A 15,608-nucleotide genomic window follows, 5' to 3' on the forward strand; every position below is an offset into this window, starting at 1 on the left:
ATTCTCTCCAATAATAATAACAATTGTTTTTAAATTTTTTCTATTTATGTATTTTGGGCGGTGCTGGGTCTTTGTTGTGTGCAGGCTTTTTCTCCAGTTGCAGCGAGCGGGGTCTAGTCTCTAGTTGCAGTGCTTGGGTTTCTCATTTCAGTAGCTTCTCTTGTTGCAGAGCACGGGCTCGGTAGGTGCTCAGGCTTCAGTAGCTGCAACCCAACAGCTCAGTAATTGAGGCTTGTAGTTTCTAGAGCACAAGCTCAATAGCTGTGGTGCTCAGGCTTAATTGCTCCGTGGCTTATGGGATCTTCCCAGACCAGTGATTGAAACTGTGTCTCCTGCATTGGCAGGTGGATTCTTTACCGCTGAGCCACCGGAGAAGCCCTCCAATCACTAATATTATATGCCAGATACAGATAAGAAAATGAGGTCTAGAGGTTAGAAAATGACCCAGTAGGAGTCTGTATTCAAAACTTTCTGACTTGAAAGAAAGACCTTGTAAGCACTCTGCGCGGTGCCTCGCCCTCTGTGGATTCAGCTGGTGTCCTCAGATGCCTGGAGTTATTATCAGAGCAATACGAAAGCATCTTCCTGTTCAGGGTTGCATTGACTACATCAGGCAAGCTGGAGGTTTTGCGCTATCATTATTAATTCATTCACTTGCTTAGAAAAGATCTGTATTAACCTATTTATTCTGAGGGAAAATTAATTATGAATTAAAAGGTTTTATTTTTTTCCTGAATTTGTCCAAGGACGTATAAATTTACCTGGAGGTTCTAAAATCTGCTGTTTGATCCCCTCCAGCCATCTCTCCCATCAACATTAATTAAGCACTCACTGTTTACACTCATGGATGTCCATAGGAGTGAGTCTGCCTTCCAACACTTATGATGCGGTGGAGGATATAAACCATGTCAATAAATGACTCCCCAAATGCCCATGACGGAGGCATAAACAAAAGTCAGGAGGCACTCTGAGGAGGCGGAGATGGGTTTTCCGTGACCCTGGGAATCAAAGAAAGCATCATGGAGAATGAGCGGATTGGACAGGGCATGATGGGGGAGGAAGAGCATTGGAGTAGAAGGATGGCCGTGCATGTGGAAGCTCAGGACTGCCCAGGAAGGGGCTTTGGATCTCACAAATGTTTTTAAGGACCCAGCGACCTTGGTGCAAGTGAGATAAAACACAGAGGCATGGTGCCAATAAGCAAATGGCAGGCGGCTGCTTGGGTTACAGGCCCAATCCCTGTGCCCTCTCCTTCCCCTAGGAGTCTCAGAATAGCAGAACCCATCGTTGTTCCAGAAACACTCAGAATACCACTGTGAGGCACAGATGAGAGATCTGAGGCTGAGAGAGGTAAATATGTTTGCTCAAGGTCACACAGCAAGTTGGCTTGGGAGCTGGAAACAGGACAGAGGCCCCTGTCTGCCAGCCAGAGTGAATACTGTAATTAAGATGTACTGGTCGGGGATTGTGCTTGGTGCTCTGCTCACATTGTCTCATTTATTACCCACGTGCTGCTGTCTATGGTGTCATTTTCACAGCTATTTCCCAGATGAAGAGATGGCATTTCCCTACTTAGAAACCACTTTCTGAGGCCTAGTTGTGAATTTCAGAGCTCAGGAAACTTAAGCAGTTTAAGGATTTGTTTCCACCCTATATGAATGAATCCTTAAGTCTCTGTTCTTCGTAATTCTCTATGCTGCTCTCACGGTGAGGGCTGCCTCACTCACTGTGGGTATTTTCTGTGGAATGCATTTCAACCGAAGAAGTGTTTTTGGAAATGCTACAGGACTGTGCTATGTATGAAATTGCAAATCCAGCTCTGGTCTCTGTTAGCATCAGTACAGCTGCAGCTTTTCTAAAACCAGGCTTGAGGTCCCTCTGGTGAAAAATGTTCTAGTACACAGTGATGCTCCATTTTCTGGCCTCCTGGGAAGATCAGCAGGGTCAAGTGCATCCAGGCAACATATGCCTCTTCAGCTGCCTCGCAGCTTCTATGGTGTCACATGGTAATTCACTCACTCCTGGAGTGAGGCCCCTCTCTGCCCGCGCCCATTCCTGATTTTCTTTCTAGGCCTCATCCTTTCATCATAGAGCTCCCAGCAGCTGAAATCCTACAGGAAGATTAGGCTCGTTTGTTAGACGGGGCTCCTCTGACAGCCAGTAAGAACCAGCCACTCCTCCAGTGGCTGCCCTCAATGAATTAAAAGTTCAAGTTGATCAGATTAAACTGTTCGTTTGCATTGACTGCCTATGTTGGGAATTTTTTTCTTTATTTCTTATTTATTTATTTATCTTTGATTGTGCTGGATCTTTGTTCAGTGTTGCGGCAAGTGGGGTCTCCTCTTGGTAGCGGTGTGCGGGCTTCTCATTGCAGTGGTTTCTCTTCTTGCTGAGCACAGGCTCAGTAGCTGTGGTGCACGGGCTTAGTTGCTTCTCTGCATGTGGGATCTTCCCAGACCAGGGAATCAAACCCGAGTCCCCTGCACTGACAGGCAGATCTGCACCACCAAGGAAGTCCTGTGTTGGGAACTTGAGAGCTCAAAATATTTGGGAGAAAATAGCAGATAATGTAAAATCGTAAGTCTCCTAACTTTTACTTAGACAAGTGCTTCACATTACTGGACTGAAACAGGACAAGTTTATAGGTAGGGTTGGGCCAATCCTACAATAATGTCTCCAGTACTTTGAAGTGGGGCTCCCCAGGTGGTGCTAGTGGTAAAGAACCTGCCTGCCAATGCAGGAGACATAAGAGATGTGAGCTTGATTCCCTGGAGGAGGGCATGGCAACCCACTACAGTATTCATGCCTGGTGAATCCCATGGACAGAGGAGCCTGGCGGGTTATGGTCCACAGGATCACATAGAATCATACATGACTGAAATGACTTAGCACACATGCACCTTGAAGGGTGCCTGGCACATAGCAAGTGCCTAATCAATACATGTAGAATAAGTGAATAGATAAGTTCGTGTACAGATGGATGGTTGACTTTGTGTTGTGGGGGGGGGGATAGGAGTTTATACAGCCTTTGTGTCTCCTCTGGACAGTTGATGACCCTTGTTCTATAAAGTGGGGACCTTCAGGATCTGGGATTTTCACTCCGGAGGTCAGTGAACTGGACTGAAATATGCTGCAATGTATGCAAGAAAGGAGGCACTTTAGGAGTTCACATGCCCTGGGCTCTGCATCTCAGCTCTGCTCCAGCTCTTCTCCATCATTCTGGTCCTCAGCAACCTGCCAGTGGACCTGGGAGGGCTGGCATTGCTGTCAGAGCAGAGGGTGGCGTGGAACCTGTGGCCAGCACTGGCGGGATGCCCGCTCCAATCACTCTACTACCTGCAGTTGCTTTTAGTGCTGTTGCTCAGTCACTAAGTCGCGTCCTACGCTTTGCAGCCTCAGGGACTGAAGCACACCAGGCTTCCCTGCCCCTCATCATCTCCCAGAGCTTGTTCAAACTCATGTCCATTAAGTCAGTGATGTCATCCAACCATCTCATCCTCTGTGGTCGCCTTCTCCCGCCCTCAATCTTTCCCAGTGCCAGGGTCTTTGCTCTTAGAAGTGGTATTCTTTCCAATATTCTTTCCAGTTAATAAGTACTTTATTTTAAGTATCTTTAACATACCAAAAGAAACATTTACACAAATTAGAGAACTTAATATCACACAACAGACATTTATTACATGCTTCCTCTTTGAAAGGCAACAGCCGCTTTACAAAGGGATTCCCTGTCATGTGCTTTCAAAGGCAAGTCTCTCCTTGCACATTTAAATAGGATTTGCTTTGTAATATTCAGTTATTCCGTCTATACACACTCTCGAGGAATAAATAGATTTCGTAGAGTGAGGAGTTTTATCCAGAAAAGAATTAAGAGAGTGAAACCAACCAGCAATGTTTACCAGAGGGATGGGTGGAGATTCTACTGAGGGAGTTACTTGGAGCAGGAAATCTGAAGCCAACTGCTTATTTTTAATACTGACTCCAGTCCTGTCCAGCGGATGACCTTGGATGAATTACCTAACCTCTCCTCACTTCTGTTTATTTGTCTGCAAAACAAGAACTCTGACGTTCCTCATAAGGTGGTCATGAGTTTTATGTCAGCACTTAGGCCAGTTCCTAGCACAGAGTGGACTCCACATGGGTTTGAACTCTCCTTGTGTCCAGAAATTGCTTCACTGCTTTAGTAGTAAAATCAACCATGTTCGTCTTGGGCTAATTCTGTTCCGGAAGTTAGAAGAACTGGTTAAATCACTATGTCTAGCCTGGGATAGGCAGTCAGCAGCTCATGGGGATACCAGGCTGCCTGTACAGTGCCTGGTCACTCTTCCACCCCTCCCCCAACCCCTATGACCAGTCTGTTTTTACAGAATACAGTTGGCACCAAGGGCAAAGTGTAGGTGATGATCCCGCTTGTTGGATTTTTCTGACCTTGAGTGGGGACTTAAATCTTCCTGTAGAAAGTACTATTAAGCCATTGGTTTCCTTATGTCTTTTTCATGACTCACTGACATCGTGGCCTGGCATGATCACAGATCAGGGGTGGATTGTGCACCCTCATTCCATCTCCCCTAAATTCCAGATCCTAAGGAGAAACCGTGATTAAAGAGAAATGTGTTTATATGTGAATTCAGAATTTACGGTCCGCGCCACTGGTGAACCTCATTTATGGAGCCCTCGCAGGGTGCAGAGTACACCTTGGGCTATGAAGAGTGACAAAGGTAGTTGAAGATACAGGTTCAGGAACCTTTGATCTAGAAACAGGCAGGGAAGATGCCAGATGCATGTGAGTTTCCTGGCAGACTTCCCAAATTCTGTTGCTCAATGTTTTCAAATGGAGAAAAGTTATTTTTATATGGCTGAATGCTGAACCTGAAGCATAATTTGTGGCTTTCAGTAGATAAATTTATAGTACCAGGAGACCCACTAATCGTGTTACAGGGTTTTCTTCCACCTCACCTGCCCCTTTCTCCTACCAGGCCACTTTAGAAAAGAGGAAGGCTGTTCATTTCTGGAGTCCACTATCCTTATTGATGCCCATGGAACCCATGGAAAATGTGTGCATGTGTGTGGGGAAGCTTTTTCTCTCTAGAGAGAGGTACATGATTTTCATCTAGTTTACAAAGGGGTTTTGACTTAAAATAGTAAAAACTACTGGTACCGAACCAGGGTTAGCACCCTCCGGGCCTGCCAGCCTAATCCAGCCCCCACCCATTTTTGGATGATCCCACAGGTAAGAACGGTTTTCACATTTTTGAATGGTTGGGAAGAAAAATCATTAGAAGAATAATACTTCCTGACTCATGAAATTTACATGAACTTCACATCTCAGCCTCTCCTTGTTGGCACACAGCCACACTCATCCCTTACATATTGTCTCCAGCTGCTTTGCGCTGCCAAGGCAGAGCTGAGCTGTTGTGACACAGAGCACGTAGCCCAAAAAATTGGAAATATTTACTGGCTGGCCCTTTCCTGAAAAAGTGTTCTGGCCCTTGGTCTAGAAAGTTAATTTCAAAAATGTTTGTTTTCTATCTTGCGCGTCATTCTTCCATTCCCTTTGCAAGTATTTATTCCCTATCCCCAGGAAGATAGATTTGCCTTTCCATTTTCTCGTTTAACTCCTTTGCCTTGGGCTCAGTGCAGTAGAGTTTGATGAGATGCTCTCACTCCTGGGTCAGCAGAAGCAGCATTCAGCTCAGACTCTGCAGCCTAGGGGTTTGGATAAATGGCACAAGACCTGTGATAGCCATGTAGAAGGAAGGGTCTTCAAAAAAGCTTCATGGGCAGGGGATATTTAAGAACACCCTGAGGGGTTTCCCTGGAGGCTCAGTGGTAAAGTAGTTGCCTGCCAATTCAGGAGATGTGAGTTCGATCCCTGGGTCAGATGATCCCCTGGAAAAGGAAATGGCAACCCACTCCAGTATTCTTGCCTGGAGAATCCCATGGACAGAGGGGCCTGGTGGGCTATAGTTCATGGGGGTCACAAAAGAGTCGGACACAACTAAACAGCAACGACAACTAAGGAAGTTCAAGCATGTCAACTGAAAGGCAGGTTGACAAAGCTGGGAAACCTCATAGGGTGTTCATGGGACACCAGCCGTGCAGACTGGAGAGGGCGCAGTTCTTAACAAGCAAGAGAAAGGGCTGGAGTAGAGAGGAGTCTCTGTGTGAATGTGGTGCTGTGTTGCTGGGTGGGGGCTCTAGTCTTCTTTCAGCTCCTGCCACCCGCAGAGGGGCAGCCTGGAGGCCTGGGCACCCCTGGGCACATTAACACAGTGAGTGTTCCACGTCATAAAGGCGAAGGATTTAAAGCGCTTTATCTAACACATGGTCCATCCTAAGTACTTGATAAATATTTGTTGTTGGAGTCAGTGTCTGTGAAGGGAGCGGAGACAGGAAGTGATTATTAATTCTGAGGAAGGACAGAGCTATTTAGGTGGCAAGGATGGGACAGGATTACCCCGTCTGTTCAGCGCCACATCCACAGAATTTTCGTGAGTGCCTGTTTTGTGCCAGGTAGTCTGCTAGGCCCTGGAGATACCCCGTGAACCCTCAAAGAGTCTGCAGGTAAGCAGGAGAGAGAGCCTAGTAACATGAGCAGGGGACAGGGACAGCCTGTGAAGTAAAGGAGGAGCATTTTAGGGGGAACAGATATGGCCACAGGGTCAGATGGGAAGGGGCTGGAAGAAAAGATTCCTTTGGAATCCTTGTGACAAAAGGAAGCAAGGTTTTTATCAGACACCCGACAAGAGTGATTTAAGAACAGACATACAAAATCACACAAGGGTGTGGGAAGCAAATGAAATAACATAAATTATCCAAAGCAAATATTTAGGGAGGCTAGCAGGAAGGTAAATTATGAATTCCATGCATCTCACTATCACTCAGAATGTAATTCCAAAAATTCTTAAAGGTATGTGTTGGAGGAGCCTGCACTGCTCGAGATATCTCTATTTGTGAACTGAACTGATGCTAAAATAACAAAAGTTTCCTTAATTTCTTTACATGATTCATATTTTGACACTTGAGAAAAGATTAGTATGATATAATGATTTGATTTTCGAAGTTTGCGGAGATATGAGTCCATTTTTCTCCTCCTTTGAAACTGAAGTTGAGAAAGGGGTCAGCTCTAGTTTCTACCTACTAGCAGGAATTTTCTAGAGAAGCACAACAAATCATCAGAAAAGACTCAAATCTCAGCCAGAATCTCTGGCTTCAATCTAATGCTCCTTCAGGACAGCAGAAAAGAGACAGGAAAAGGTCCCTCTTGACACCCCAGCACCACCAAAGGCCAGTTGAGGACTTGCAAAGTCCTGAGTCATGGTGTGAGTCACATATGGTACCCTGTGAGATGCTAGCTGCTTCTTCCTGTCAGATATATTTTGATTTCCATTCAGATTTAAGTTTCACTTTGTGCTGTAAGAAAGGGTAAAATGCTATGGTGTTAAATGGTTTCAACAACTATTGAAAATTGTATTCCCATGAAGATTGACTTCACAGAGCAAAATGTCTATTTGTACCGAGGTCTGGAAATAGCTTCTCTCTCTCTCCTTCCCACCCTCCCTTCCTTCCATCCTTCTGTCCTTCCTTCCTTCCCTCCTTTCAGGGATCACTACTTGTGTGACGTGACGTGGGTAACAGAAGAAAGGATTTCTTTGCAGTGGCTCCGCAGGATTCAGAACTATTCGATCATGGATATCTGTGACTATGACAGGTCCACAGGAAGATGGATTTCCTCAGTGGTAAGGTTGAATTGGGATATTCCGCTTCCAAAGCTCCATGTGATCTGAGGGCTGTATGAAAACAGGAAGAATGCTATCAGGAAATATAGTTTGAGTTTCTGTTCTTTCTACTGTGTCTGACCCTGAGGCAGTGAATAAGTCTTGATTGACTTTTAGATAATTTGATAACCTGGTGGTACTTCTATTTCACCTCCTTTCACTGCTCTGTTTTAGTTATGGTGACTATCACTTGGGATATGGGTGGTGGGTGGAAAATTTGATGTCAAAATTCACAAAGTCTGAGAAAACCATGGGCTGCAAGGTCAAGGAAACATGTTTCAATAGAGAAAACAGAGTATGCAAAGTAAGTTGCTGAATATATGTTCAAGAAACAAAACAAGTATCAAGAGGCCACAAACCTATTATTAATAACCACCCTATGACTATGATGGATCTCCCTGGTGGCTCACACGGTAAAGCATCTGCCTGCCGTGCAGGAAACCCAGGTTCGATCCCTGGGTTGGGAAGATCCGCTGGAGAAGGAAATGGCAACCCACTCCAGGAAATGGCACCCACTCCAGTAAGCTTGCCTGGGAAATTCCATGGACTGAGGAGCCTGGTGGGCTACAGTCCATGGGGTTGCAAAGAGTCGGACACGACTGAGCAACTTCACTTCACTTCACTTCACTTATGACTATGATTACTTTTCAGCAGTAAACAGCTTTAGCAAGTAAATAGATAACTTCTAGGCTGACAGGGTGGCAACATTAAGGCAAGTGTTAATCCAACCTTGAAGTGCTGGGGGCCTTTCTAGCGCAGAGACCACAAGGTTCAGCTCTTGGATCAAATTTAAAGCCCCTTAGAGATCAACAGCCTCAGGAGGGGAAAGTCTGGGGGAGGTTTTCTGGCATATACCAAGGACACTGCTATGAGCCCTTTTCTGGTAATGGGCTCTGTGCCTGCATACCTCCTCTCCCTACTTCATTCTGGGTAGGCACAGGGCAGAGTTGCCTCAGAAATCTTGGGCCCTGTATCTTGATCCACTCATTCATATGTATATAGCAATCATTGAATATCTGTTTTGTTCCAAGTTCTATACATGGCTCTGGGTGGAAAAAAAATATTAGGTTGCATGCCTGTCTGCAAAATGTTTATTTTCTAGTGGGGAATATTGTTATGAAGACCAATAATAATGACCATTACTGTGAACACTCACAGTAGCCAGACACTGCAGAAACAGGCTCAGTAATGTTAAGGAGCTTGCTTAGGTCACAACATCAGCCAGAATCTAAACTATAAAACCAAGCTTTTTGCTTCCTCTCAATTAAATCATTCCAATATCAGGATAGTGTGCTCTAAAAGTGTATATGCAAGGTACAGAGGAAATCTAGGGCAAAAGAGATAATCAACTTGATTAGGGACAGGCTAAGGGAGATGGGAGACGACACAGAGGAGACGAGAGCAGCCTGGAGTAAGCTGCCATATGCGGGGCACAGGATGGCATGTGGACCCTATGAGCAGAAGCTGTGCCAAGTCATCTGAGGTGAACATCTTGGAGCCCACAGGGGCTGGGGATACATAGGACTAGGGTTGAGGGAGAGGTGCAGTGTTGCTGAGGTTTGAGATATAGGCTAAGGCTCGGGTACCATTCTGAGGGGTTTGGCCTTACCCTGTAAGACAGAGGTAGCTTACTTCAAGGTTTTAAATAGGAGAGGATCATAATGAGATAGAACTATCTGTTGCCTGATGAAGTCAGCTGCGGGTTGAGTGGAGTGGAAAGCAGATTGGAAGGAGAACAGAACATCAGGGGCTACAACTGGGAGATCAGGGCAATGGACCTGGGAAACCCGACAGGACACAAACTAAGGCAGAAGCAGTGGGGAAGGGTGAAAGAAGCCAAAAAGCAGAAGACGGGGCTAAGGAGGTTCCTGTGAGAAGAGTGGGAGGCTGGAATGATTCCCAGGTCTCTGGTTTGAATAAATGGTGCCACTAACCTGGAGAAGGATAAAGGAGTAAGAACAAGCTGGTGGGGATGGAAGAAAGATGATGTAGTCTTCGGTTCTGTACTCACTGAATTGAAAATGCTAGATGAGTTTTAGGGATGACCTACAAATTACACTCCCAGGACAGAGCTCTAGGCAAGAGAGAGGTAAATGTTCTAATGTAGTTATGTAAAAGGTACTAACATAAATATAAATATGTGAATAGAGATAGCTTTCGTTTCAGTACAATAATACTTGCTTATATTGCCACCAATTGTAGCTAAAGATAGAATTCATATCTCATTTCTCAATTTTTCCCTCCCTAGGGACGGCAACACATTGAAATAAGTACCACTGGCTGGGTTGGAAGAGTAAGTTGTAAAAATTATGGATTTTTCTGTTCTGTGGATCAGATACTCAGAGCTATTTCATATGCAGATATAACAAACAAGGGCTCTATGTTATTTGTTATTAATAGAGACATTAGTTGACCTTTTCCTTATAACATTTAAATGCTCCCTCTAGCGAGAACTTTTTATAGAGAATATATAACATGTTCAGTTGAAAAAAAGTAAAAGGACAACTGAAAATTCAAGAGAACAGCAGATAAAACAAAAGACATACTCTAGGCAAATTTCTAGCTCCCAGAAAGTTAAAAAACAACCGTTGCTGAGAGGCGGCCAAGATGCCAAATGTCCTCGTTGACCTCATATTTGACGTTAGGTACTTTGGAGGCAGAAAACACGGTTTTTGCCCACAGCCTGCACAAATGCAGAAGGAGCCGCAACTACCTACTGCTGAATCGAGGTGGCAAACACACCACACCCGCTCTGCCCCTCTCTTTGGAGGAATCATAAGTGGGTTCATACTTTATTATACCCTGAGGCAGAACTTTATCCAAGAAAGCAGGTGCCCCTCAGGGACTCCCCCTGCCTCACACTGCGCCTTGGTGGGGGCTCACTGGCCACATTGCTACAAGACCATGGAGTGAAGCGAGCTGATGAAGGCACTCCAGCCTCTGCGGCAGTGTGAAAGAGGAAGATGGAATCACACCTAATTTTTGTAACCACTTCTATTCAGCCCCTTTATGAGAGAAACAAAGTGACATTAAAAAACATACAAATTTCTTCTCTCTCGGAGCACAGAGGTGCAACCCCCTGGTCCAGAAACACAGCCCTGCCAGCTGGGCTTGGAGCCCCCGCCCCCGAGCATTCACACGTCCTTTTTGTTCAGGCATTGATTGGGCAGAGGGGAGAGGTTTGCCAACATGAAAAGTGGTTTCCTCCATGGCAAGAGACATGCTACACTTCCTCACGACTCTTTGAAAAAAATATGTTTTTTCCTCTCTGTATTTAACCAGACAGATGCCACTTTTCACACATTTCTACTAGGCACAACTCCATCCAGGGGAAACAGGGAAATGTATTAAAAAGATAAGGCTGTGAACACAGGTCTAGAGAGGGGAATGTGTTTCCGAGCTCTGTAATGAGAACACCAAGTGTATTGCACGCCTCGGCTTGCTCCATAAATGAATTCGCTTTGAATCACTAAATAGAAGAGAGAAGCATTTTTCTTCCTTCCCAAAATGGGAGCTGATGAGAGAGGAAACCGCGAGGGTGAAGCGAACCAACAATTTTAAAAGGCCATCTTCTACCTGCTCTCAGTGTAGTAAGGAAATCGAAGTCAAAAGAGACATATTCTTATCAGGCTGGGAGAGACCCTCTTCTGCTTAAACGACATTATGTTCTGAGAACTATCTTTTATCGAACTGTAGAAAATGGAAATTTTGTTCTCTATTTCCATACAACTATTTTTTGGGGTAAATTGTTGATCCTATTTAGCAAAATGAGAAGGCTTATAATAAAAATGATAACTATATGAATGTTTCCGTATGAAATACACGACAGACATTCCTTATGGTATCTAGTCCAGAAATGATTGAAGAGTTTCTAAGTCTGACTTTCAAAAACATGATGTATAAGAAACAAGGTTGGGGGCGGGGCATCCCTCAAATTACAAACCACCCTCCAACCAGAAACAGTCAAAAATAATATTAGTCTGTTTCAAGGAAGCACGTTGTGACATGGAGGAAATTTACTTGCTAGAACTGAGAGACTGATGCTTTTTTTTTTTTTTTTCACGCTTGTATCAAGACATCATAGCATTATTCTCCACAGATAGAAGATGCCTAAGGGTAACAATGACCACTGCTCTGTGTTGAATGTCAAGTGTAATCCTCCCTACATTCTTTCATTTGCATGCATGCATGTTAAGCCACTTCAGTCATGACCGACTCTGTGACCCTATGGACCATAGCCCGCCAAGCTCCTCTATCCCTGGGGTTCTCCAGGCAAGAATGCTGGAGTGTGTTGCCAGGCCCTCCTCCAGGGGACCTTCCCCACCCAGGGATCAAACCCGTATCTCTTACATCTCCTGCACTGGCAGCCAGGCTCTTTACCACCGGTGCCACCTGGGAACCCCATTCTTTCATTTGCTCCCCTCCAGAAAGCCCTTAGGAGTTAAATCTTTTGTCTGTATTTTCTAGGAGAATTTTCTCTTGAGACCCTCTGATTGCATTTGGCAAGTAAATGAATCATGGGTTTTGAGCATAGGTGTTGGAAGGACTTTCTGAAACTAAAACTGGTACTGAGCTAAGACTAATGTGCTTTAACATGTTTCATGTTTTCTATTATTTTCTAGTTTAGGCCTGCAGAGCCTCATTTTACCTCTGACGGGAATAGCTTCTACAAGATCATTAGCAACGAAGAGGGTTACAAACACATTTGTCACTTCCAAACAGATAAGAGAGTGAGTATTTTTACATGATTTATTTTGGGTTGATCTCCTTTTTTGGGAAACTAATTTGAAGTGGAAATCATGTGGTAAAGTCGATCACTATGTAATTAGTCTGTTTAAATAATTAGACTAATTCAGATACCCCGGTGGTATCTGGAGTAAGGTAGGATGGGGTGAAGAGACCCAAGAAAAAGACCTGAGATTACCTGAATTCCTGATATAAATTATTTAATCCTCCCCTTAACTTTGATCAGAGCGAGAGTCTAATAAGCCTATTTTTTTTAAATCCCATCAGAATTGCACATTTATTACAAAAGGAGCCTGGGAGGTCATTGGGATAGAAGCTCTTACCAGTGATTATCTGTAAGTATTCTAATCATCAGTAGGATGTCGATGTATTTGTCAGAATCACGCCCTCCTTTGCCCAGAAATAAGGGAAAAATCTTCTACAAATAAAGAGTAGTCTATTTGGAATGTGTTCAGGACTTTTTTCTTTCTAACATACGGAAGCCTTAATGATTTTCGCATATGCTCAGCAGACTTGATGCCATGCCACCAACCAGCACTACCTCTTGCTCTTACCTGCTTTACATTAGAAATGCTGCAGCCTCTTTTTCTTAAACGTTTTGGAACACTGAACTATTCTGGGGCATTTTGGTAGATTTCAGCTGACACCGTATGTTTAGCAGGCTTGGAGAGGCTACTGTACCTGTCTCAGCCTTAACCTGTGGCAAACAGAAAGCTTTGTGGAGGCTGTCAGTGACCATGCACGAGATGGTGGGACAGGGAGTGTTGTTTTCCACTGGAACCTGAGGCACTTTTATAATTCTGTATCAGTTTCACCACAGAGGAGTTTTGCCATTGCTCAAAGCAGTTGTTGAAGGTCCTGTTTAAAAGTGGCTCTGCCACTCTCAGAAGGGTAGGGCACCTGCCACCGAGTGGTCTGTGTTATGAAACAGAGAATATGGAAAACAGTACAGATAAATGGGGGCTTCCCTGGTTGGTAAAGAATCTGCCTGCAATGCAGGAGACCTGGGTTCAATCCCTGGGTTGGGAAAATCCCCTGGAGAAAGAAATGGCAACCCACTCCAGCATTTTTGCCTGGGAAATCCCATGGACAGAGGAGCCTGGCAGGCTACAGTCCATGGAGTTGCAAGAGTCAGACGCAACTTAGTGACTAATCCGCCACCACCACATAGATAAATGGGGCTTCAACTTCAGACTAGTTGTCCAGTCATATTTTTCTGAAAGAAGACTTTTTTTGAGTTTTTACTTGTCATTTTAACTAAGGGAGTAATCCTCATATTCAGATACTTTAGCCTGTTTTTTTAAAAAAAGAATCCCCTATTTACAGATGATGCCCTTATTTCTGAGAAATAAAAGGGCAGGGAAAAATGATACAAGCACTAACACACATGCACTTGTATGAACACTAATGCTGGGAGTTGAGTTAAAGGGAATATACTTGACTTTTTCTGTAAAACATAATTAATACATTCCATTTGTTTTCTCCCCAGATACTACACTAGTAATGAATATAAAGGAATGCCAGGTGGAAGAAATCTTTATAAGTAAGAATTTTATCAAATTGTTAATGAGCTTTTAGCTAATGAACAATTTCAGTTCTTATGTTTTCATTTTTTAGTTTTTTTGCCTAGTCCTAATATATTAAATTGGAACTACTATCGAATGCTTTTATTCCTGTATAAACCAACCCATATGTCATCAAAAGAGCATGACTTTATTAGATGTTTTGTGATATTTGCAAACAATGGGAGGTTTGAGGTTATAACGGATTAATTCCTGCATTTATTGCATATTAACTCATTAAGTTTCATGAGTATTTCTTGGCATTCTGATATCTTTGAAACTAGTAAATGGCATTATTTAATTCCTTCTTTCATTTATCCCTTTATCAAGTACTTAATTTCCACCATTGGTTTTACAGAATCCAACTTAATGACTACACAAAAGTGATGTGCCTCAGTTGTGAGCTGAATCCAGACAGGTGTCAGTATTACTCTGTATCGTTCAGTCAAGGGGCAAAGTACTATCAGCTGAGATGCTCCGGTAAGTTTGAACTGAGCAGGGGGCACCCACAAAGTCCCTCTCAAGTCGTTCCCTCCATCCCCTCCCCTCTCTGAACAACCTTCTCACCACCCTCCTGCTTAGCATCACCATCCCTGAAACCTCCTTTTCAGTGTCCAGTTTAAGAAATATTTTTTCTGCCTTGATCACTTCTCTCCTATTGAATCTGAATGCTTGAAATCACATAAGTCCTTTTCCCTTTCCACTCACAGGTAAGTGGTAAGTTAGCCATCTTTCTTTCCCCTTCTAACCAAGAGGCTTGCTTTTAGACTGAAAGCACATATACCCAGAGCTTATGTGTGACAGAGGCACTTTTCATCCTTATGTACACACCTAGTGTGCATTTTTTAATGCAAATTATAGTATACATTTGCCCCTTTAAATGAGAAAAATGTACATAAGGCGGGTCCTGTGACTCAGCCTGCTCACAGCTTCATCTTCTGTAACTGTTGTTATTGTTATTTTCTTTACTAAAAATGAAGAATCTGGACAAAGAGAGGTAATGTGATTTCATAGGTCATGCAGTCATAAGAAGCACAAGCGGGTTTAGACACAGGCCTCTGCCATTAAACACTAGATTACCTCTCAAAGTGAGAGGAAGAAATTTGAATATTCTGAAAAGTTGACAAGAACTGTCCATTGCCAAAAAGAGGTCTGCTTATCTGAACCTTTCTGTACTGGTGCATTTTCTTTAATATCATATTTTTCTTCCTAGTTCTTTACCATGGCTGTTTCCAGTCATCCTTTTTGGGCACGTGTTTTATGTATATTAGGCACTGTGCTCAAGTTTTGTATTCATGATCTTATTTGATCCTTAAGAAAACTCTGTAATGTAATCCTAATTTTATACATGAAGAGACTGAAGCATAGGTATGCTGTCCTAAGTCACAAAGCAGGGAAGTCAAGGATTCAATCCCAGGTCCTTAAAATGCCTCCACTGTGGTTCTGATCAAGTGTAAAAATTAATAGTGTGATCCAAATGTGTCAAAATTAAATAGCTCACTAAGTAGCTTTTTCTATACATTAC

General features: G+C 43.6%; 1 protein-coding gene across 1 annotated transcript in view; it reads left to right on the plus strand.

Moving 5' to 3' along the window:
- The window catches only part of DPP4 (dipeptidyl peptidase 4), a 79,923-nt gene that overhangs the window by 39,556 nt on the left and 24,759 nt on the right, over positions 1-15,608 (plus strand). Inside the window, exons 11-16 of the mRNA XM_052653013.1 lie at positions 7,601-7,736; positions 10,024-10,068; positions 12,398-12,505; positions 12,789-12,856; positions 14,011-14,064; positions 14,442-14,563. Coding sequence (XP_052508973.1) covers positions 7,601-7,736; positions 10,024-10,068; positions 12,398-12,505; positions 12,789-12,856; positions 14,011-14,064; positions 14,442-14,563 — 533 coding nt within the window. The remainder of the gene's footprint in view (positions 1-7,600; positions 7,737-10,023; positions 10,069-12,397; positions 12,506-12,788; positions 12,857-14,010; positions 14,065-14,441; positions 14,564-15,608) is intronic.

Source organism: Budorcas taxicolor, chromosome 2 (assembly GCF_023091745.1).
Source record: "Budorcas taxicolor isolate Tak-1 chromosome 2, Takin1.1, whole genome shotgun sequence".
NCBI lineage: Eukaryota > Metazoa > Chordata > Mammalia > Artiodactyla > Bovidae > Budorcas > Budorcas taxicolor.